We start from the raw sequence: 25,896 nt of genomic DNA, 5'->3' as shown, positions 1-25,896 counted from the left end.
ATCGGAATGGACGATTAATTAGGGCCGATTTCAAGTTTTCATAACAATCGGTAATCGGCATTTTTGGACACCGATCATGGCCGATTACATTGCACTCCACGAGGAGACTGCGTGGCAGGCTGACTACCTGTTAGGCGAGTGCAGCAAGGAGCCAAGGTAAGGTGCTAGCTAGCATTAAACGTATCTTTATATAAAACAATCAATCTTATCATAATCACTAGTTAACTACACATGGTTGATGATATTACTAGTTTATCTAGCTTGTCCTGCGTTGCACATAATCGATGCGGTGCCTGTTAATTTATCATTGAATTATTGCCTACTTCGCCAAACGGGTGATTTAACAAGCGCATTCGCGAAAAAGCACTGTCGTTGCACCAATGTGTACCTAACCATAAACATCAACGCCTTTCTTAAAATCAATACACAAGCATATATTTTTAAACCTGCATATTTAGTTAATATTGCCTGCTAACATGAATTTCTTTTAACTAGGGAAATTGTGTCACTTCTCTTGCGTTCTGTGAAACAGAGTCAGGGTATATGCAGCAGTTTGGGCCACCTGGCTCGTTGCGAACTGTGAAGACTATTTCTTCCTTACAAAGACAGCCAACTTTGCCAAACGGGGGTTGATTTAACCAAAGCGCATTTGCGAAAAAAGCATAATCGRTGCACAAATGTACCTAACTATAAACATCAATGCCTTTCTTAAAATCAATAAACAGAAGTATATATTTTTAAACCTGCATATTTAGTTAAAAGAAATTCATGTTAGCAGGCAATATTAAACTAGGGAAATTGTGTCACTTCTCTTGCGTTCATTGCACGCAGAGTCAGGGTATATGCAACAGTTTGGGCCGCCTGGCTCGTTGCGAACTAATTTGCCAGAATTGTACATTATTATGCCATAACATTGAAGGTTGTGCAATGTAACAGGAATATTTAGACTTATGGATGCCACCCGTTAGATAAAATACGGAACGGTTCCGTATTTCACTGAAAGAATAAACTTTTTATTTTCGAAATGATAGTTTCCGGATTTGACCATATTAATGACCTAAGGCTCGTATTTCTGTGTGTTATTATGTTATAATTAAGTCTGATTTGATATTTGATAGAGCAGTCTGACTGAGCGGTGGTAGGCAGCAGCAGGCTCGTAAGCATTCATTCAAACAGCACTTTCGTGCGTTTGCCAGCAGCTCTTCGCAATGCTTCAAACATTGCGCTGTTTATGACTTCAAGCCTATCAACTCCCGAGATTAGGCTGGTGTAATCGATGTGAAATGGCTAGCTAGTTAGCAGGGTGCGCGCTAATAGCGTTTCAAACGTCACTCACTCTGAGACTTGGAGTAGTTGTTCCCCTTGCTCTGCAAGGGCCGCGGCTTTTGTGGAGCAATGGGTAACGATGCTTCGAGGGTGGCTGTTGTCGATGTGTTCCTGGTTCGAGCCCAGGTAGGGGCGAGGAGAGGGACGGAAGCTATACATTACACTGGCAATACTAAAGTGCCTATAAGAACATCCAATAGTCAAAGGTATATGAAATACAAATGGTATAGAGAGAAATAGTCCTATAATTCCTATAATAACCTCAACCTAAAACTTCTTACCTGGGAATATTGCAGACTCATGTTAAAAGGAACCACCAGCTTTCAAATGTTCTCATGTTCTGAGCAAGGAACTTAAACGTTAGCTTTTTTACATGGCACATATTGCACTTTTACTTTCTTCTCCAACACTTTGTTTTTGTATTATTTAAACCAAATTGAACATGTTTCATTATTTATTTGAGGCTAAATTGATTTGATTGATGTATTATATTAAGTTCAAATAAAAGTGTTCATTCAGTATTGTTGTAATTGTCATTATTACAAATAAATAAATAAAATCGGCCGATTAATCGGTATCGCCTTTTTTTGGTCGTCCAATAATCGGTATCGGTATCGGCGTTGAAATCTGACAAATCGCTGAGCTGTAGTCAATGAATAGCATTCTCACATAGGTGTTCCTTTTGTCCAGGTGGGAAAGGGCAGTGTGGAGTGCAATAGAGATTGCATCATCTGTGGATCTGTTTTTGGCGGTATGCAAATTGGAGTGGGTCTAGGGTTTCTGGATAATGGTGTTTATGTGAGCCATGACCAGCCTTTCAAAGCACTTCATGGCTGCAGACTTGAGTGCTACGGGTCGGTATTAATTTAGGCAGGTTACCTTTGTGTTCTTGGGCACAGGGACTATGGTGGTCTGCTTGAAACATGTTGGATTTACAGACTCAGACAGGGAGAGTTTGAAAATGTCATTGAAGACACTTGCCAGTTGGTCAGTGCATTCTCGGAGTACACGTCCTGGTAATCAGTCTGGCCCTGCGGCCTTGTAACGGCAGCCATCCTCTCTGGCTCCATCTTACATCATTCAGGGCTCTACCAACCCAGATTCTAATGTCTGATATACCACGGCTGTCAGCCAATCAGGGTTCGAACAAGACGTTTTATTATAATCAATATAACATGTGATCAGTTTTCCTCTGAAAGTACAGTCATAATATCACAGTCATAATATCAGTCAGAACATTTCAACATGCTTCTCCTTCATCATTCTTAATGACTTTAAGTTTGTCAATGATTATATGTAGACCTATTGTAACGACTGTCGTCGGGAGAAGGAGAAGAGGACCAAAGTGCAGCGTGGTACGTATTCATAATACTTTTAATAAAGAGGAACACTCGAACAAAAACAACAAAACGACAAACGAACAGTTCTGCAAAGTGCAACAAAACACTAAACAGAAAATAACTACCCACAAACACCAGGTTGGAAAAGGCTAAGTATGGTTCTCAATCAGAGACAACGATAGACAGCTGCCTCTGATTGGGAACCATACCAGGCCAAAGACATAGAAATACAAAACATAGAATGAAAAACATAGAATGAACATAGAATTCCCACCCCAACTCACGCCCTGACCAAACCAAAATAGAGACATAAAAAAGGAACTAAGGTCAGGGCGTGGCATCTATTAAATGTTTATGGTTCACTGAACTAAGCACAAGGTGTATTCCTTTCCATGTACTGCAGCTGGATAGCTGCTGTTTTCAGCTTTTTTTGCACAATTGATTGTAGGTTATGTATATGCAGTGTTTTAGAGCAAGTGTACGATCACAGCAATATGAGTATGACATGTTGAAATAATTTAAACGGCCTGTATCTAGATAACATAATTTTTTTGCCATTGGTAATCTGATTTTAAGTTGCAGCAAACAACATTAACATGTGCAATACAATTAAGTTATGCTGTTTTCAGGTTGACCCCATGAGTACTCCAGTTTATTCTCCATCAAATATAGTGAGATTATATGAGACAGATTGTTCAGAGACACAAGGCATTCACTACCTAACCTTAGGAAGAGCTATGGCTTTCATGGTTGCCCCTTTAAATAAGATCTCTGCATTTCCGCTGGTCAACATGCGCCGAATACAACTGGTGTATTATTTGTCACATGCGCCGGGGTAGACTTTACCATGAAATGCTTGCTTACACAAAAGGAATAAAATAAAATGCCCAAGAATGGAGCAATATATAGGGAGTACCACATCAATGTGCAGAGGTACAGGGTATTTGTGGTAGATATGTACATGAAGGCAGGGTAAAGTGACCAGGCATCTGGATAGATTATAATAAGAGTAAAATAAAGAACAGAGTAGCAGCATCAAATGATGAGTGTAAAAGTGTGTGTGTGCATGTGTGTGGGTTCTGTGTGAAAGTGTCAATATAGTGTGAGTGAGTGTGTATATGGTGTACGGTGCATTCGGAAAGTATTCCGACCACTTCACTTTTTCCACATTTTGTTACGTTACAGCCTTTGTCACAAACTGAAATTAGGTGAGATCCTACACCTGTATTCTGTCCCTAATTTTGACCCTTGACCCTGGGGAATAGGGTGCCATTTGTAACGCATTAGGTATGGGCCAAACTGCCTCTGCCACGAAGAGAGCTCAGTTAATCAATACCAACAGATGGATATTTATTTGTTTGTGAAGCTCGACCTCAAGACCTCTTAAACGTGTCTCATCCCATCTCTCTTCTCAACTAATCTGACATCATACAAATAACCTCTACATAATTGATGTGTTAAAGTGACACACATTCATCATTTGCAGAAGTCTCTCTCTCTTAATGATGTTGTAGCCTCTAGGTATGTCCCAAATTACTATTCCCTATATAGTTCACTACTTTCAACCAGGGCCCTTTAAAATTCTGATCAAAAGTAGTGCACTATGTAGGGATTAGGGTGCCATTTGGGATGCAGGTCTCTACACTATAACCAGCTTCTCCGAAGAATGTCTAATACATATTTAATTACAGAGTGCATTTGCTTCACTCATTCCTTCTTCCCAAGCACCACAGTACTGCACTGCTTCTTTTCCAGARGTGGGTTCAAATACTATTTGAAGTACAGGTAGCTGTGTTTGATTGAGCTTGCCTGGTACAATGGAACCAATAGTAAAGTCCCAAAACTTCAGAACCCTACCCATCTAGCACTCCAGGCAGGCTAAAGCAAATGCTTAAAGTATTTGAAATATTTGAAATAGTATTTGAACCCAGGTTTGTTATTTACTGCAAGACAAAAATGTTCTCCCAACATGTTATGAGGTTGCGGACTGTAAAGATGAACCTGCTAGAGTTCATACTATATCATGAATGATGTCCTGCTATCTTTTACAAGCTGCAGTTTTTTAAATGATGCATCATTACTTATTGGTAGTCTTTCTTTAGCCAGTATGGTTGGTATGGTATACTGTACAAGACAGTCCCCAACAAGAATAACATGACTGTGAAGTTCATGGGTTCTCAATGTGGCTGTGTGTCTCCCAAGTGGCACCCTATTTGCTATATTGTGCTCTACTTCAAAGGTAGTGTACTATGTAGGGAATAGAGTGCCAGATATCCSGAGTCTCATGCCTGAAATACAGTTAAAAAGCTACTGTAGTTTAAAACATTGAAACACTGATCCTTCAAGACACCTGCCCTGTACAACCTTATGACGTCTGTCTTCTCAAAGGCAGCACACTCATGTATCTTAATTTTCACTTTTTGGTATGGGCCATTAAGTCATGGATTGTGATAAAGGTTTTTTCACTAAGTCACTTACATGCTTACCACACCGCCCGCGTTGCGTGTGCAAGTATTGCAAAATAAATGTACACATACTGTATATGCTATTCAATCATTTCGTCGAAACTGCTGATACCCGTCAACGGGTATCAGCAGCCAGGTGCTAGRCAGGTGCTAAAATAGAACTTGGTTCTATTTTACATGTTTGGCGCGCTGCAAGTCCCGCCTCTACCATCTCCTCATTGTTTTTTAGGAGCATATACCCACGTGGGTGATTGAAAGATGAACTAGGGCCACACTCCAGTCCATTTCATGGTGGTAATACTCCTTATAGTTGGTTGCCAACTGCCATATAAAATCAGAAGAAGAAGAATGTACTAGGTTTCCCCTTTTTATCTGTGGATTAATTGTCAGAGTTGAGAACACAGGATTTTGTATGATTCAACATGTGTCAAAATTATACAAAGATCCAGCAACATAAAAAAAGGACCATATGCATTTCAGGTAAAACAACATCACAATGTTTATTTTCCAGGACAAATCAGCTAGCAATCGTGAACAAAAATGTAAACGCAACATGTAGTGTTGGTRCCATGTTTCAAAAGCTTATTTCTCAAAAATGTTGTGCACAAATCTGTTTACATCCCTGTTAGTGAGCATTTCTCCTTTACCAAGATAATCCATCCACCTGACAGGTGTGGCATTTCAAGAAGCTGATTAAACAGCATGATCATTACACAGGTGCACCTTGTGCTGGGGACAATAAATGGCCACTCTAAAATGTGCAGTTTTGTCACACAAGACAATGTCGCAGATGTCTAAAGTTTTGAGGGAGGGTGCAATTGAAATCCTGACTGCAGGAATGTCCACCAGAGCTTTTGCCATATAATTTAATATTAATTTCTCTACCATAAACCGCCCCCAACATCGTTTTAGAGAATTTGGCAGTACGTCCAACCAGCCTCATAACTGCATATCACATGTAACCACAGCAATCCAGGACCTCCACATCCGTATTCTTCACCTGCAGGATCGTCTGAGACCAGCCATCCGGACAGCTAATGAAACAAGGAATATTTCTGTCTGTAATAAACCCCTTGTGGGAAAAAACTACTTCTGATTGGCTAGGCCTGGCTCCCCAGTGGGTGGGCCTATGCCCTCCAAGGCCCACCCATGGCTGCACCCCTGCTAAATCATGTGAAACCCACAGATTAGGGCCTAAAGAATGTATTTCAATTGACTGATTTCCTTATATGAACTGTAACTCATTGAAACTGTTTCATAGTGCGTTTTATATTTTTGTTCAGTATATTTGGTTCACAGTTGGTTTGGGTATTTTAACTTACGTGTCATGAACGCGTCTGGTGGGGATAAACAAAATCAACATGCCGTTTTGTCAGCATTTTCGGTTGATTGCACAGATGAAGCCACGTTGATGATATATTGAGTAGTTGACTGGCATCTCTCTTACTGATGTTTGTGTCTCTTGAATGATTTAGTATGTGGTGACCTAAACACTGGAAACCAGTGGTGGCGGTCTCACAGTAATGGTTGGAATGGAATTAATGGAATGGTATCAAACACATCAAAAAACATGGTTTCCATGTGTAATATACCATTCCATTCCAGTCATAACTACACTATATATATATATATATATACAAAAGTATGTGGACACCCCTTCAAATGAGTGGATTCAGATATTTCAGCCACACCCTTTGCTGACAGATGTATACAATTCAGCACACAGCCATGCAATCTCCATAGACAATTACTGGCAGTAGAATGGCCTTACTGAAGAGTTCATGTCAGTTAGTCAAATATCTGCCCTGCTAGAGCTGCCCCGGTCAACTGTAAGTGCTGTTGTTGTGAAGTGGAAAAGTCTAGGAGCGACAACCGCTCAGCCGTGAAGTGGTAGGCCACACAAGCTCACAGAATCGGACCGCTGAGTGCTGAAGCGTGTGTCGATTGCAAAACTCACTGCCGAGTTCCAAACTGCCTCTGGAAGCAACTTCAGCACAATAACTGTTTGTCGGGAGCTTCATGAAATGGGTTTCCATGGCCGAGCAGCCACACACAAGCCTAAGATCACCATGCGCAATGCCAAGCATCGGCTGGAGTGGTGTAAAGCTTGCTGCCATTGGACTCTGGAGCAGTGGAAATGCATTCTCTGAAGTGATGAATCACGCTTCACCATCTGGGGGACCTGACGGACGAATCTGGGTTTGGCGGATGCCAGGAGAACGCTACCTGCCCGAATGCATGGTGCCATCTGTAAAGTTTGCTGGATGAGGAAAAATGGTTCGGGCTGTTTTTCATGGTTTGGGCAAGCCCCCTTAGTTCCAGTGAAGGGAAATCTTAACGCCACAGCATACACTGACATTCTAGACGATTCTGTGCCTCCAACTTTGTGGCAACATTTTGAGTAAGGCCCTTTCCCGTTTCAGCATAGCAATCCCCTGTGCACAAAGCGAGGTCCATACAGAAATGGTTTGTCGAGATCGTTGTGGAAGAACTTGACTGGCGTGCACAGAGCCCTGACCTCAACCCCATCGAACACCTTTGGGATGAATTGGAACGCCGATTGCAAGCCAGGCCTAACCGCCCAACATCAGTGCCCAACCTCACTAATGCTCTCATGGCTGAATGGAAGAACTTCCCCGCAGCAATGTTCCAACATCTAGAGGAAATCCTTCCCAGAAGAGGGGAGGGTGTTATCGCAGCAAACGGGGGACCAACTCCATTTTAATGCCCATGATTTTGGAACGAGATTTATTTTCATGTAGTCTATGAGCCATCCTCGCCTTACCAGTCTCCACTGCTTGAAACGTACAGTATTTCCTTATTCTAGCATTGCCTGTCCTAGAAAGGAAAACACTTCTATCAGACTATTACCAGAACATGTTTTCCTCTGTGATTAATGTATGGTTTTCTTTCTGTGTCTCTGTTGTATTCCAGGTAAAAGTGTCTCTCCTGGTCCTGAGAGCCACATGGTCGTGTCACTGGGTAGTCTTCTAGATGACCAGCACTGGCACCACGTAGCCATCGAGCGCTTTAGTGGCCACCTCAACTTCACTGTGGACAAAAGCTCTCAGCAAATCCAGGTTCCTGCAGAACTCAGTCCTTCCGAGATAAACGAGGTGTGTTGTCTGTGACCTGTGGTGTGTTGCCTGTGACCTGTTTCTCAAATAATTCCGCACGCACACACACACACACACACACACACACACACACACACACACACACACAAGTCACCACACACACACACACACACACACACACACACAACCATTCCTGCATGCTTGCTCTTTCAAATATCACCCTCCATTTGTCTCTAACCGATGCGTTCATAGATACTGTACGACTTAAACACATAGGAGACACACACTCAAAATAAATATAGCTTTGTAGCAGGGGTGTTGATTATGCCATTGAATTCTCTCCAAGAGGGATTCATTCAAGGCTGCTAATGATTAAGATTAACCCAACCTCCATACAATATTTCTAGACTGTTTTAATAAATGGCCTATAGAAATACTTCTCTATTGAAATTGAAACACAGTTGAGCTACTGGTCATAATCTACATAAGTCCTATTGAGACATTTATGTACATTGCCATTGTAGTCCCTACCTGAATACACAGATTGGGATAATTTCTTTAATCTACTCTTCTGCGCTCTGCTCTATGCTACTCTGCTCTATTCTGCTCTGCTCTGCTATACTCTTCTACTCTGCTCTTCTACTCTGCTCGTCTACTCTACCCTGCTCTGCTCTGCTCTTCTCCTCTACTCTTCTCTTCTACTCAACTTTGCTCAACTCTTCTACTCAGCTCCTCTACGCTACTCTTTTCTTCTTCTCTACTCTACTCTGCTCTACTCTTTACCTCTACTCCACTCTGTCCTGATCTACTCTACTCTACTCTTCTACTCTGCTCTGCTCCGCTATTCTATTCTACTCTACTCTGCTTTTCTATTCTATTCTACTCTACTCTACTCTGCTCTACCCTTCTGCTCTACTCTACCCTTCTGCTCTACTCTACTCTGCTCTGCTCTGCTCTTTCCTTCTACTCTGCTCTACTCTGCTATTTTCTTCAACTCTACTCTGCTCTACTCTGCTCCTKTATTCTGCTCTTCTATTCTGATCTACTCTACTCTGCTCTGCTCTACTTCGCTCTTCTACTCTGCTCTACTCTACTCTGCTTTTCTTTTCTGCTCTACTCTGCTCTTCTCCTCTACTCTTCTCTTCTACTCAACTTTGCTCAACTCTTCTACTCAGCTCTTCTACGCTGCTCTTTTCTTCTTCTCTACTCTGCTCTACTCTTTTCCTCTACTCTACTCTACTCTGTCCTGATCTACTCTACTCTACTCTTCTACTTTGCTCTGCTCCGCTCTTCTATTCTACTCTACTCTGCTTTTCTATTCTACTCTACTCTACTCTACGCTGCTCTGCTCTTCTCTTCTTCTCTACTCTACTCTACTCTGCTCTACTCTTCTACTCTACTCTGCTCTTTTCTTCTAATCTAATCTACTCTGCTCTACTCTAACCTTCTACTCTACTCTGCTCTGCTCTGCTCTTTCCTTCTACTCTGCTCTACTCTGCTATTTTCTTCTACTCTACTCTGCTCTACTCTGCTCTTCTATTCTGCTCTTCTATTCTGCTCTACTCTACTCTACTCTGCTCTACTCTACTCTGCTCTACTTCACTCTTCTACTCTGCTCTACTCTGATTTTCTCTTCTGCTCTACTCTGCTCTTCTCCTCTACTCTTCTCTTCTACTCAATTTTGCTCTACTCTTCAACTCTGCTCTCTTCTCTACTCTACTCTGCTCTCTTCTCTACTCTACTCTGCTCTACTCMTTTCCTCTACTCTACTCTGTCCTACTCTACTCTACTCTATTCTACTCTACTCTTCTACTCTACTCTGCTCTGCCCTTCTATTCTGCCATTCTATTCTGCTCTACTCTTCTACTCTATTCTACTCTTCTACTCTGCTCTACTCTGTTATTTTCTTCTACACTACTCTGCTATTTTCTTCTTCTGTACTCTGCTCTGCTCTTCTACTCTACTCTGCTCTTTTCTTCTTCTCTGCTCTACTCTACTCTTCTCTTCTGTTCTACTCTGCTCTGCACTTTTCTTCTACTTTGATATTTCTTCAACTCTATTCTGGTCTTTTACTGTGCTCTAATCTACTCTGCTCTTCTCCTCTGCTCTGCTCTTCTCTTCTGCTCTACTCTGCTCCTTTCTTCTACTCTACCCTGCTCTACTCTGCTCTTCTCCTCTACTCTTCCTCTCAATTTTGCTCAACTCTTCTACTCTGCTCTACTACTCTACTCTGCTCTTTTCTTCTACTCTACCCTACTCTACACTGCTCTTCCACTCTACTCTGCGATTCTCTTCTACTCTACTCTTCTCTTCTACTCTGCTCTACTCTACTCTACTATTCTACTCTACTCTACTCTTCTACTCTACTCTACTCTACTCTACTCTTCTACTCTGCTCTACTCTACTCTACTCTGCTCTGCTCTACTCTGCTCTTCTCTTCTACTCTGCACTTTTCTTCTACACTACTCAACTCTGCTAATTTCTTCTACTCTACTCTGCTCTACTCTGCTCTTTTCCTCTACTCTACTCTGCTCTTCTCTACTCCACTCTGTCCTGCTCTACCCTACTCTGCTCTACTCTGCTCTATTCTTTTACTCTACTCTGATTTTCTCTACTCTGCTCTGCTATTCTCGTCTACTCAACTCTGCTCTGTCCTACTCTACTCTACTTTACTTTACCTTTTTATTCCTTCCAAAACATATGCCATCAATGAACGATTTCCAATCTCATTTGGTCTATCACCACTTGTTGAAGGTGTTACTATATCAAATTCCCATATCATGCTAATATACTGTAGGTAAGAACATGTTGGAATATTAACTTTGGCTTGATGTTCTTTCACAAGATTAGCTATGGTGGCGTCCAGTGCCATGGAAGTCAGAGGGTTATGTCCAGGAGGAACTTCCATGGGTGCCTTGAGAACCTGCTCTGGAACGATGTGAACGTGATAGATCTGGCCAAACAGCAACAGCAGGTCTCCATCACGGTACGTTTGCAAAGGGGAGGGAACACATCACCTCTACATCACTCTCCAACCAAGGTGCATGAATTAAGTAGCAAACTGAATTTGAAAGAAAATTGAACAACTCTTGGAGGTTGATAAAAAAAAAATATAAAACCAACTTGTTTCGGCCCTTAGCCATCCTCCGGGTTTGCTACCTCAGCCTGTTGAACTGTAGGTGGTTGGTGATGGGTTTATTATTTCTAAGTTTTATTTATTTAACCTTTATTTAACTAGGCTGACCTGGAATTATCTGGGATTTATCTGCTGACCTGGAATTATCTGGGATTTTTCTGCTGACCTGGAATTATCTGGGATTTATCTGCTGACCTGGATTCAAATAGTATTTGTTTTCTTTCAAATACATTAGCTGAGCTTGATTGAGCAAAATTGAACAGGTGGAATAGTCGCAAAAGTATTTAAAAGGAAACAGAGATATTACAAATCCCATAGCGCACCTTGTGTGTGTGTGTGTGTCTGTGTGAACTGCTGGAAAATCAGACCTCCCTGCATCTAGCTGCTCCTCTATATAACAGAATCCCCTCAATACAAATGGGTTATTTTCATGTTGATTGGTCCATTAATGAGGGGAGTACATTGAACAGAGAGTCTGAATCCCTCTAGATGGTGTTTAGCTCTCTCCTAAACACATTTTACCGTCTTGTAAATTAATACCTTAACTGCTCCAAAATGAAGTAGCGAATGGAGGAATAAGCAGAAATAATTCATGCGGGAAAACTGAAATGAATAAACACCCACACATCTAACACAGAGAATACCAGTAGCCAGAGATGAGATATGACCACTTGTTTAAATGTAATAAATATGCTAGGGAAATGAAAGTGAAGTCAGTCTCTGGAGTATACTTTGAGGACATATTTCTTTCTTATGTTTCAGTGGTTAAAGTTTCTGCTCACTACCGTAGCATACTGAAAACACTCTGTTGCAGTATATCACTTTCACTGCTGCTGCAAACAGCTTGGAGACATGATCTACTGTTTCCCTGTTGTAGTTACTGTACAACAATGTCATACTATTATAAAGATACTGCTCTGATATCACTTTGAGCTAGACAGTACTGTAATACACCATTTTCGCTCAGCAGCAGACCATGAAACCATCATTACTGTACAACCACCATCCAACAACAATGGTCAACACATTAGATGGCTAGACCCTACTCCCAGACAGACACACAGTATGATTTCAGTCATAACGTCAGAAAGTTGCATTTGACTAGCCTGATTAAGATGGTCCATGTTATTACTAGCTTAAACCAGACTGAATGCTGGGCTCACCATTGTTTCACTGAAGCAAAACAATGGTTGAGTGCTGAATTCAGTCTGGTTTAACCCGGCTAGCATGACAGCAATCGTCTTTGTTTGCTTTGCTAATGCCCTGAGATCATATACCTCAGATCCCTATAAGGTTGAGGACTCTCATTATGATATGTATTATGAATGTCCTCCTGCTGGACATTTTGCTGATTAGATGGATCTCTTCTAATGCCATTCGCAATAGACTCAGGTAAGATGTCCCTTAGCTTGATTTCACCTTCTTGCTGAGGACTAATTAATATTTAGTTGTTTTCCATTCCATTATATATATATATACATACACACCCTTTTTTTTTAGGGCAATGTGACCTTTACATGTGCTGAACCAGTCTCTGTCCCCGTGACGTTCGCCGGCGCGCAGAGTTTCCTCCAGTTGCCAGGGGCAGCGCAGCAGCAGAGAGACGGCGGCAGGGTTGCCGTGGCGGCGGTTGGCGTGGCGWTCAGCCTGCAGTTCCGGACCTGGAACAGAGCGGGCCTTCTTTTAACCTTTGACCTCCAGCAGCAGGCGGGGAGCCTGTGGCTCTACCTGAGTGAGGCCAGAGTCAGGCTGCAGATACACAAGGCTGGAAGATACACAATCCTAGTGGACGTCACTGCAGGTCAGATCAACAGTAACATACGGTTGTTGTTTTGTGAAGTTTTGATCTCTGAGAATAACACAATCTCATTAACCTAAATAGCTAATCACTGGAAAAACAAAAACATCCTTATTGCACCCTAAGACTGTTACGCAAAATATTGAGTTGAGTTGAGCAGGATAATGTCCTATATTATAGGTAGCTAATAAACTCTTGTTTCCTTTCTGTCCATAGGATTTGGTCTGAACGATGGCCAGTGGCATTCAGTAGACCTAACTGCAAGGAGAGGTCATCTGACCATCACTGTGGATAAAGAGGAAGACTCCGCGGCTCATGCCAGCCCATCTTTCCCCGTGGTATCAGGAAACAACCTCTTCTTTGGAGGTGAGAGAAAGCAACATGCATCATACACTGAGTGTACAAAACATTAGGAACACCTTCCTAATATTGAGTTGCACCCTCTTTTGCCCTCAGAACAGCCTCAATTTGTCTGGCCATGGACTACAAGGTGTCGAAAGCGTTCCACAGGGATGCTGGCCCATGTTGAGTGTGAAAATCCCAGCAGCGATGCAGTTCTTGACGCACTCAAACCGGTGTGCCTGGCACCTACTACCATACCCCGTTCAAAGGCACTTAAATATTTTGTCTTGCCCATTCACCCTCTGAACMGCGCACATACACAATCCATGTCTCAAGGCTTACAATCCTTCTTTAACATGTCTCCTCCCCTTCATCTACACTGATTGAAGTGGATTTAACAGGTGACATCAATAAGTGATCATATCTTTCACCTGGATTCACCTGGTCAGTCTATGTCATGGAAAGAGCAGGTGTTCCTAATGTTTTGTGCACTTAGTGTACATTGGACCCCAGGTTTTTTTTCTGACTGTGTCACATGACCAGGAAAAACTCTTCGCCCTAATCATAAATACTACTTGGCTTTCCAGAGACTAATCCTAATTGCAGTTAGATAGGCAAGGGTAACTGTTGGTGCATATGTGTATCAAGATTTGTATTGGACCAGTAGTGTTTGATCTCAGGGCTTAGTGCAGAGAAGCATAGAGCTTCTTAACCAGACTGCAGGAACTCTCCTCCTCCTCCACTTTAGCTTCCCTCAGAGCATTGTTTCTCTGTTTGGATTCTGTGTTTGTCTCTCTGTCCCCCTCTCCCCTCTTCCCCTCAGCAAAATCTTTTTGGAAGGCTTGTCATGTCATTTAATTACCTTTAGCAGAGAGCCAGGCAGCAGCATCTCTGTGTCCACAGCCCACACACACTGGAAATCAAGCAGAATAACAGTTACGCTTAGAACATCTCCTGTGTTCAACACTTGGCCTTCACTCTGGAAAATACAAGCTATACTCTGAATATACAATGCATTCGGGACTGTATATTGATTTGGAGATCGATACTACAGCGATCTCCAGCGATCTCCAAATCGACATGTGTGGAATCATCGACAGGTCAGTACAAAACACCATTCCCTGATAGGATTGTTACTAGGGTTGCACACCATTCCCTGATAGGATTGTTACTAGGGTTGCACAACATTCCCTGATAGGATTGTTACTAGGGTTGCATAACATTCCCAGAATTCCCATGTTTTCCAGAAATCCTGGTTGAAGGATTCTCCGATTTCCTGTTTATTCCCTCCTGATTCCAGGAATCTTGTAACAGGAATTCCTGGATAACCGACTGTCAGTGTCAAAATGTTGCTAATGCTATATCTTCCTCAGTTCACACACAAACTTATCCAGATATAACTGGTACAAGGGCAACCTGGGTGTGTGGACTATTGGATGAACTAATGGTATTATGAAAGCTCCCGATTTAACTTAATTTTGAGTCATTTTAGGAGATGCTCTATCCAGAGCGACTTACAGGAGGAATTAGGGTTAAGTGCCTTGCTCGGAGATTCGAACCAGCAACTTTTCGGTTACTGGACCTACCTCTTGATCGCTAGTACGCAGTTAGGAGTACACAGGTTAGGAGTATACAGGTTAGGAGTACACAGGTTAAGGGGTCAACAGGTTAGGAGTACCAACAGGTTAGGAGTACACAGGTTAGGAGTACGCAGGTTAGGAGTACACAGGTTAGGAGTACACAGGTTAGGAGTACGCAGGTGGAGTATGCAGGTTAGGAGTACACAGGTTAGGAGTATACATGTAGGGTTAGAGTATACATGTTAGGGTTAGGAGTAATACAGGTTAGAGTACACAGGTTAGGAGTACACAGGTTAGAGGGTAAACAGTCAGGAGTACAGTACACGGCAGCAGGTACCTAAGCGATCAGTGTTGAGTTTGGTACATTTTACATTGAAGTCCTTTAGCAGACTTTCTTAACCAGAGCAACATACAGAGCAGGAGTAATTAGGGTTACGTGTCTTGCTCAAGACCCATTGACTTTTTCCACATTTTTAACACTTTCCATGACATAGGTGAATCCAGGTGAAAAGTATGATCCCTTATTGATCTCACCTGTAGATGAAAGGGAGGAGAGAGGTTAAAGAAGTATTTGTAAGCTTTGAGACATTTGAGAATTAATTATATTTCTATTTATCTAGGCAAGTCAGTTAAGAAGAAATTCTTATTTTACAATGTCAGCCTACCCCTCCCCTAACCCGGGCGACACTGGGCCAATTGTGCACCACCCTATGGGACCCCCGATCACTACCAGTTCTGATACAACCTGGGATCGAACCAGGGTCTGCAGTGACACCTCTAGCACTGAGGTGCAGTGCCTTAGACCACTGCGCCACTTGGGAGCATATACTTGTACATGCAGAGGGTGAATGGGCAAGACAAAAGATTTAAATGCCTTTGAACGGTAGTAGGTGTCAGGCGCACCGGTTTCTGTCAAGAACTGCAACGCTGCTGGGTTTTTCACACTCAACAGTTTCCCGTGTGGATAAAGAATGGTCCACCAAAAAAGGACATCCAGCCAACTTGACACAACTGTGGGAAGCATTGGAGTCAACATGGGGAAGCATCCCTGTGGAACGCTTTCGACACCTTGTAGAGTCCATGACCTGACGAATTGAGGCTGTTCTGAGGGGAAAAGGGGGGAGGTACAACTCAATATTAGGAAGGTGTTCCTAATGTTTGATATTTTGTATACTCAGTGTATATACTGTACAAGCTATACTCTGAATATACAAGCTATACTCTGAATATACAAGCTATACTCTGAATATACAAGCTATACTCTGAATATACAAGCTGTCCTCTGAATATTCCTCTTATATTGTATACTCTGAATATACAAGCTGTCCTCRGAATATACAAGCTGTACTCTGAATATACAAGCTGTGCTCTGAATATTCCTCTTATATTGTATACTCTGAATATACAAGCTGTCCTCTGAATATACAAGCTGTACTCTTCTTCGCTACTGTATGAGATACAACATATCTTTGTAATCCTTTATCATGGGGCAATGGCTTTGGCCTGTTTTTATTGACCACCTGTCTTTTGTAAGGCCTACTTGTAAATGGCCGTTGATTTATGGCTGTCGTTTGGTCTAATACAGGTTGCCCGGACAGTGAGAATAACCAGGAGTGCAGAAACCCCTTCAACGTGTTCCAAGGCTGTATGAGACACATCCATGTGGATAACCATGCTGTGGATCTGATCAAGGTACAACAGATGCTGATAGGAAACTACAGCGATCTCCAAATCGACATGTGTGGAATCATCGACAGGTCAGTACAAAACACCATTCCCTGATAGGATTGTTACTAGGGTTGCACAACATTCCCAGAATTCCCATGTTTTCCAGAAATCCTGGTTGAAGGATTCTCTGATTTCCTGTTTATTCCTCCTGATTCCAGGAATCTTGTAACAGGAATTTCTGGATAACCGAGTGTCAGTGTCAAAATGTTGCTAATGCTATATCTTCCTCAGTTCACACACAAACCTATCCAGATATAACTGGTACAAGGGCAACCTGGGTGTGTGGACTATTGGATGAACTAATGGTATTATGAAAGCTCCCGATTTAACTTAATTTTGAGTCATTTTTAGGAGACGCTCTTATCCAGAGCGACTTACAGGAGGAATTAGGGTTAAGTGCCTTGCTCGGAGATTCGAACCAGCAACTTTTCGGTGACTGGACCTACCTCTTGATCACTAGGCTACCTGCTGTAACTTCATGTAATGCAGTGTTGAGTTTGGCACATTTTACATTGAAGTCCTTTAGCAGACTTTCTTAACCAGAGCAACATACAGAGCAGGAGTAATTAGGGTTACGTGTCTTGCTCAAGGCCACATCAGCAGATTTGTTTCACCTATGCTGCTCAGGCATATGAACCAGCAACCTTTCAGTTACTGGCCCAATGCTCMTATCCACTGGGTTACCTGGTAGATACTATATTTGCAAGATATAGTATCTACCAACACAAGTTCTGTGTTGAGGCTGACTTTGTCATCTGTTTCACTGAGCCTTATGTGAGGACTTTGTTCTTAAATAAACTGATTACTCGATAGGTTTGGTTTTGCTACACAGAGAAGTCTATGTGCATTGTTTGCTTGTCACTCGAACGCTTATCTCTGAAATCTCTTTAGATCTTCCCCGACACTTTTCTTGATTGTTTTCACATCTACCTTTTATATGAAGTGAAAACTTTTCTGAGGTAAGATGTGCTATTTTGACAATACAACAGTGCGAAGTGAAAGGGGGAGATTACACCACCCTGTGGAGTCCCAGAGATGAGGAATCAGCAGCAGAAAGATTGGTCCTATATGAAATGTAGACGTATTGTTCAGTGGAGGCCGTGGTTTGGAAATAACCAATATGATGTTCCCTGCAGAGTCTGATTTGTTACAATTCTATTATTGCTGCTGCATTGCTGCTGCTGCCCTGTCAACTCTATGCTGTAGTTTTTTGTTTAGAGGGCATGGTTTGTTTTTCTAATGCCGCTCTCTTCTCTCGTTTCTCCTTGATTTTAAATGGCTCACTGTTTGGTCTCCCATCGCCTTCCTCTTATATTGTCATCTTTGTTACGGCCATTATCATCAAAGTCATCATCACTTTCATCCTCCATTTTCATTCTTATCATCACCACTGTCATCACCATCTATCAGTATTGTTATTGGGTGCATCCCAAATGGCACCCTTTTCCCTATATTCTGTAGTAAACTACTTTTGACCACGGGCCCTGGCCCGGGCACTATATAGGGAATGTGGTGCCATTTGGGATGGAGACATTGTAATCTTCATCTTCGCCATAGTTCTTGCCGGCCATCTTTTTCAGATTGTATCTGATATGTGAGAGACAGCGAGTCAAAGCCACTCATGAGGAGCGGAGCTAATGTTTTACTGTCGGCTTTCTCCACGCTCAAATAGGAACACGATTATTGTGACAATTATCAACTCTCCTTGTGGCCACACGCGCACGCGCACACGCACATACAAATTCACGCAGTCTCAGCAAACAGTTTGTCTGTACTGGTTGTAGCTTGTTGTCGGAGAGACACATTTCTCCTGCTTCACTGGTTTTAATTGAATATCTGGACCTGATCCTATTATTTAATTTGGATCTGCTTCTGTCTCTGATGGTCTGGAGACTTTATGGCTCACTTGAAGCAGATGCTTTGAACTTTGAGATTCCCTTTTTAAATGAGTTTAGCTGTATAGTTGATTGGCGTATTCAGATTGTTGTATTGGAAGGAATGCGCTGCCTGCACTGCAAACAAGCCATATCACTGTTCCGCTAGCCACCAACCCTTGGTGGTGATGCAAAAATTCATTATACATCTACATTTGAGTCATTTAGCAGACGTTCTTATCCAGAGAGATTTACAGTAGTGAGTGCATACATTTTCATTCGTACTGGTCCTCCATGGCAATCGAATCCATGCTCTACCAACTGATCCACATGGMACCAGAATGCCACATGGGACCAGAATGGGACCAAAATACAATGCAAAGAGGACAATACACTGTGTATTTTCATGTACCACTCCAAGTGAAAACCTGATATAGTGGTGTGAGTGCTACAGGATTCCTTATTGGCTTAGTTACATGCCACAGGTAGCCATAGAGGGGCAGCAGGTAGCCTGGTGGTTAGAGTGTTGGGCCAGTAACCGAAAGGTTGCTTGATCAAATCCAAAAATCTGTCGTTCTGCCCCTGAACAAGGCCGTTAACCCACTGTTCCTAGGCCGTCATTGTAAATAAGAATTTGATCTTAGTTAGTTAAAGGTAAAAAGAAGAGGATTTGGGGTTATTCATTTTCAGTTTTTAACTGGACAGAATCGCAGAGCTAAAACATTCACAGCCAGCGGAAATAAAGTTTTGATATTGTGACTCCATTTCAGACGTTATTGTGGTCTAAAGATAGGGGGTGTGTGTGTCCAGCTTTCTTCTCATTTCAGTGGAACTTATTACATCTGCAGGCGTGTGTGTGTGTGTGCGTGCGCGCGCTCGTGTGTGTGTGCACGCTCGTATGTGTGTTCGTGTGCGTGTGTGTGTGGGCGTGTGTGTGTGCGTGCGAGTGTGCATGTGTGTCAGTTGTAGAGAAACAGACAGACAGACAGAGGCTAACAGACAGGAAGAAAAAAGGAAAGAGATACAAAAAGGCAAGTAGAGAAAGACTGAGAGACAGACAGGGGGAGAGAGAGAGAGACAGACAGATGGACAGAGACAGACAGACAGAGAGGTAGCGAAACAACAGACAGACTGATTGACAGCCCATTGGGGATAAAATGGTTGAGTCAACCAACCCCCAAAAAATGGTTGAGTCAATTTCAACCCCAAAAAATCAATGTGATGGATTTGCAAGAAGTCATCAAAGTAAGGGCATTTCGTCTTTTTTTTCACCCAACTTGTATTCACGTTAGTTGACAACTCAACCAAATATAAATCGAAATTATATGTTGAACTGACGTCTGTCTGTGCGCAATGGGAGACAGGTAGAAAAAGATAGACAGACTGACAGAGGGGAACAGAGAAAGAGACAGAGACAGACACCATCTTTACTGCCACGGTCAATATTGTTGTGTGAAAATACTGTACCCTACATGCTTAAGATGATATAAATCAAACTAGCTGTCACAGACCTTTCAAAAATGTCAGCTTGGCATAGGTAGAAACCTGATCGATTAAATATACATTATGGCAAACACATTTTTAATCAACTTTATGTGATGTTTTTCAGTTTACATTCTGTACATTGAAGGCACTCTAGTGAGTAATTGTTTCAGCAGTTGCATGTATTGTACATAATATCATAAACATTATGTACAGATATATCTAGTGACTCCCACACCATTTTAATACTGTATAATAAACATGAGTCAAGTTGTTAGAATCAAACACCGTGGCCTAGTTTCCTAGACACAGATTACGCCTCGTCTCAGTCAAAAAATCTATTTTAATTCTTAAAAGTCTAAGCATTGAATAACACATTCATAAATGGAAAAAATGTAATAAAAATAAATTCAGTTTTGAAGTGTTTGACATATTTAACCCGCGTTTTGGGAGTTAAATAAACCAGTACTTGTTACCTTCAGACAAGTCCCGTGAGCAAAACGGAGAAAAAAGGAGAACATCGTCGTGTTCGTGAGAGTCTCCCCTTTTTATTGAATGGTAGTTTATAGGTGAAACCGTTCGGAAGTTACAGACGTTTTCATGCGAAGACCGATTTTCAGGAAGTCTCACGGTCTGACAAACACCGCTGGACTGTAGCTCTGTCACATACCTCTAGTATAAAATGACAGATTTTGATAGGGATTTCCAGTGTGTCAGTCAACTCTATGGGTTTTTAATGGACATTTTCAGCGTGTTTATCAGTCCAGGGGAAAGCTTCATCTCGGTCCAGAAACCTGGCCCCAAGATGTGGTTGACCGAATACAGAGGAAAATGGTGTTTGACAAGCCTGTTGACTAGGTAATATTCTAATCAACCACATCTTGGGGTTCTATTCAACCCCCCCCGCACTGTAACGTTACTTCTTCCACACTCTGTGTATCTGAATACCTGTGTGTGTGGTGCTGTTGCTCTGCTGCTATCAGGGGATGAAGAAAGTGAAAAGTAAAAACTCTCTCCCTTGGCGAGGTGTGTGTGTGTGTGAGCTAGGGACAGGGMGAGAGAGAGAGTTAATTTGTGAGGCTTGTGTGTGTGTGTCTGCCTGCTCGCGCCTGCCTTTGTGCGTTCGTGGAAGCTGGAGGGAAAGCACTGCTTTTAGCTCCCTCAATGGCCCTATGCTCTGTGTGGAACCTCAGCATCAGGCAGGAGGGGTGTTGAAAGTGATCCTGTGATAAATAAACGGGGCATAAACAGTGCATTTTGTATAAATGAAATGACAATGCCAGTGCACATCAGGCAGGCTACCTGCACACTCCATTACCTCAAAACACGTGTTTGTGTGTGTGTACACGACAAAGGGAGTAAGGCAGTAGCACAAAGCTGGTAGCTTAGCCCTATGAGTGGAGTGGGGAATTGAATCATTTATAATGCAGTGATTTTAGTCCACTCTCTCTCTCTCTGTTAGCTAGCTACCGGAATTTATCGAGAGGCCAAGTAGCTCAGGAACAGAGAAAATAACCAGGTCGATCAGGTGCATAGCCACCTCACCTTAGACAATAAGAAACAGAGATATGATTATGCCGCTCTTATACAATGCAAACAGAATGATTATCTTTAGATCGTAATCAACATTAGGATTGAAACAATACTTTGTTTTCCCCTTGGCTCTGCAGCAGACCCATAGACATGTACTGTAGGCTACGGCATTGTATATCCAGGCTATCTATGGCTGCAGCAGTGAGTTTTGTAAGACATTTGCTGTATCCTATCCAAACCTGGGTTTAAATAGTTTTGTTATTTTCTTTCACCTGGCACGCTTCATAAAGGGCAGCTATAGTATTTGAAAGTTAGCGAATAGGATTTGAACCCAGATCTGGCTGTATTTTGCTGCAGTGAGGAGTGTTGGACCAGTGAGTTTAGACTCTGTCAGCCTGCAGTGATCCCCCCACACACACACACCCCCCACCACCAGGATGCACCAGTATCTCTTCCTGAGGTTGTGTTGATGACATGGGGTCCGTCTCTCATAATGTGACGTTGGGCCACCTTTGGTCTCCAGGCTTAGGGGAGAGGACCTGAAGACCTGTCTCACCTGTCTCCTGCAGGGCCCCTGTCAGGCTCAGCCAACCCTTGAAAACACTACAGTTCAGACAACACCAGCGAATGGCAACTAAGAAAACAACACTGTAACCTTCACCATTGTTTCTCCGGGCCTGCTTTGCCTGTCTCTCAGCCGGTGACTTTCCCGCGTTGTGACACGGCTATATTTATCACCCCTCTGTAATTGGGATCACGATGCACGTGGCTTAGCCTGCCGAGGGTTGGGTGGGAGGCGGCATCAGGGCCCAGAGAGAGAGGGGGGTTATGGGTAGCTGAGGGTACCTAGCTGCCCCAGCCTCCTGTCACCCTATCTGTGAGCTGTGGCATACAGCCGTGGAGCAGGTGCTCTCAAGCAGGTGCTCTCTCAATCTCAATTTAAAAGGGGCTTTATTGGCAAAAAAAGGTGTATGAAAAAATTAAATGAACATTCAGAAATTAACGGTAAACATTATGTTCAAAATAATACAGTTGAAGTCGGAAGTTTACATACACCTTAGTCAAATACATTTAAACTTAGTTTTTCACAATTCCTGACATTTACTCCTCGTAAAAATTCCCTGTTTTAGGTCAGTTAGGATCACCACTTTATTTAAAAAAGATGAAATGTCAGAATAATAGTAGAGAATGATTTATTTCAGCTTTTATTTCTTTCATCACATTCCCAGTGGGTCAGAAGTTTTTGCGTCTCTCTCTCTCTCTCACACACACACACAGTTCAGACAGTACCGAGAAAAAAAAAAGTTGACTCTCTGTCCCATCATGCTGTTCAGGGGAATGAGGTTATTTACTTTGTAGCTCTTTGATGCCCTTTTTAGGACATTCTAGCTAGCTTTTCTCGGTAATAGTCTTTACCGGGGGGTTCAGTGACTTGGCTGTGAACTGTAATGACTTGGAGTCATGTTGAGTAGAATTGGACGGAAACACTGTGATGATATACAGTGTGGCGATATACAGTTCGGTGATATACAGTGTGGTGATATACAGTTTGGTGATATACAGTGTGGTGATATACAGTTCGGTGATATACAGTTCGGTGATATACAGTGCGGTGATATACAGTGTGGTGATATACAGTGTGGTGATATACAGTGGTGGTGATATACAGTGTGGTGATACACAGAGCGGTGATATACAGTGTGGTGATACACAGTGCGGTGATACACAGTGCGGTGATATACAGTGTGGTGATATGTGAATATAACAGTGCGGTGATATACAGTGTGGTGATATACAGTGCGGTGATATACAGTGTGGTGATATACAGTGCGGTGATATACAGTGTGGTGATATACAGTGCGGTGATATACAGTGCGGTGATATACAGTGCGGTGATATACAGTGCGGTGATATACAGTGCGGTGATATACAGTGTGGTGATATACAGTGTGGTGGTATACAGTGCGGTGATATACAGTGCGGTGATATACAGTGCGGTGATACACAGCAGTGGTGTCTCGCTGGATTGATCCCATTCCAGTATTTACAAAATGGAGTTGCACTGTGTGGAAGATTATGGGACCAAGGGCATCCATAACATAATTAGGAATTAGAATACTAATATGATCTCTATGATCCATAGAATGTGATACAATAGTGTGGAGAAAAGAAAGGGATATTGTGTGTGTGTGTGTGAATGTCCTGAAATGCATGCACCTGAACCTGTGTTTTAGTGTGTGTGTGTGTGTGTGTGTGTGTGTTGAACAGGATCTAGGTACATAATAAGAGTATCTAGCTCAGTGCATCCTGTTTGTTATATGTGAACCTGTTAGCAGGTGTATGAAGTTGTCAGGTCCATCTTTACATGACTCATGGCAGGCTTAGCTTTCCATCCTCTGCTCTCTTAGAGGGAGATATTGAATGAGAAGAAAGCTGCCCATGTGAACAGCAGGCTGCAGTGAAAGAGAAAGTGTTTGAGAGAGATGGAGAAAGAGAGTTTTTCTCTGTGTATGAGGCAGCAGTGAGAGTGTGTGAGGCTACCTGTGAAATCCTGTGATTCAGCCCAGTGGCTGTTCTGGGATCAGTGCCAGCAGGTCAGGCAGACGGATGTGTCTCAGGCTGGGCTGGATGTGTCTCAGGCTGGGCTGGATGTGTCTCAGGCTGGGCTGGATGTGTCTCAGGCTGGGCTGGATTTGTCTCAGGTTGGGCTGGATGTGTCTCAGGCTGGGCTGGATGTGTCTCAGGTTGGGCTGGATGTGTCTCAAGGCTTGGGCTGGATGTGTCTTGGCGAGGTTTGGCTGGATTGTCGTTCAGGTTGGGCTGGATGTGTCTCAGGTTGGGCTTGATGTGTCTTCAGGTTGGGCTGGATGGTGTCTCAGGTTGGGCTGAATGTGTCTCAGGCTGGCTGGATGTGTCTCAAGTTGGGCTGGATGTGTCTCAGGCTGGGCTGGATGTGTCTCAGGTTGGGCTGGATGTGTCTCAGGCTGGGCTGGATGTGTCTCAGGCTGGGCTGGATGTGTCTCAGGCTGGGCTGGATGTGTCTCAGGTTGGGCTGATGTGTCTCAGGCTGGGCTGGATGGTTCTCAGGGCTGGCTGGATGTGTCTCAGGCTGGCTGGAGTGTCTCAGGTTGGGCTGGATGGGTCTCAGGCTGGGCTGAATGTGTCTCAGGTTGGGCTGGATGTGTCTCAGGTTGGGCTGGATGTGTTTCAGCGTTGGGCTGATGTGTCTCAGCTGGGCTGGATGTGTCTCAGGCTGGGCTGGATGTGTCTCAGTTGGGCTGGATGTGTCTCAGGTTGGGCTGGATGTGTCTCAGGCTGGGCTGGAGGTGTCTCAGGCTGGGCTGGATGTGTCTCAGGCTGGGCTGAATGTGTCTCAGGTTGGGCTGGATGTGTCTCAGGTTGGGCTGGATGTGTCTCAGGCTGGGCTGGATGTGTCTCAGGTTGGGCTGGGGATAATGGGGAGCAGGTTAGTGTTTTTCGTAATGAATCTTGTTCTGGAGGCAGCTCTGCAGAGTGATCACTAGCTGGCACAGCCACAAAGTCATAAAACCAGATTTTTAACCTTAATCCTAACCTTAACTACACTGCTAACCCTAATGCCTAACCCTAACCTTAAATGAAGGTTAAAAAGCAAAAATGTTTGTTTTCAGAAATTTTTACAATATAGGCAATTTTGACTTTGCATTTGGCCTATCAAAGGGGGAAATTGCTCAGTTCTGCCACCAGGACAAAACTTATGTTAATAAACATAATTCTGCTGATGAGAATGGCAGGCAGGATTGCCTCCTTCACATGCCATGTACAATATTTATCGGAGAGTAGAGAACAGTGTTGATTCTCCAGTCTGACATTATGTCATTCCGTTCATGTCAGAAAGGTCTCAATCTGTACCCATGCTGCGTTTAGAGCCTATAGCTCCAAAATGCACACACAGATATGGTAACATAGGCTGCAAAAAGGGATGCATCATCTCCACACACAAACGTATACGTCCAGAATATACGGGTGGCCTTTTAGTTACAAGATACTGTTAACAGATTATTAGAATATACACTACCGTTCAAAAGTTTGGGGTCACTTAGAAATGTTCTTGTTTTTGAAAGAAAAGCAAATTCTTTGTCCATGAAAACATCATCAAATTGATCAGAAATATAGTGTAGACATTGTTAATGTTGTAAATTACTATTGTAGCTGGAAACGGCTGATTTCTTATGG

At 42.8% G+C, this 25,896-nt stretch overlaps 1 protein-coding gene across 1 annotated transcript in view; it reads left to right on the top strand.

The window, feature by feature from the left end:
- cntnap3 (contactin associated protein family member 3) overlaps positions 1–25,896 on the top strand; it is a 188,607-nt gene that overhangs the window by 91,631 nt on the left and 71,080 nt on the right. The window contains 5 exon segments of the mRNA XM_070449559.1: positions 8,066–8,247; positions 11,054–11,194; positions 12,845–13,145; positions 13,359–13,508; positions 16,650–16,821. Coding sequence (XP_070305660.1) covers positions 8,066–8,247; positions 11,054–11,194; positions 12,845–13,145; positions 13,359–13,508; positions 16,650–16,821 — 946 coding nt within the window.

Source organism: Salvelinus sp. IW2-2015, linkage group LG20 (assembly GCF_002910315.2).
Source record: "Salvelinus sp. IW2-2015 linkage group LG20, ASM291031v2, whole genome shotgun sequence".
Classification (NCBI taxonomy): domain Eukaryota; kingdom Metazoa; phylum Chordata; class Actinopteri; order Salmoniformes; family Salmonidae; genus Salvelinus; species Salvelinus sp. IW2-2015.
This window is presented reverse-complemented; position numbering and strand designations above follow the sequence as displayed.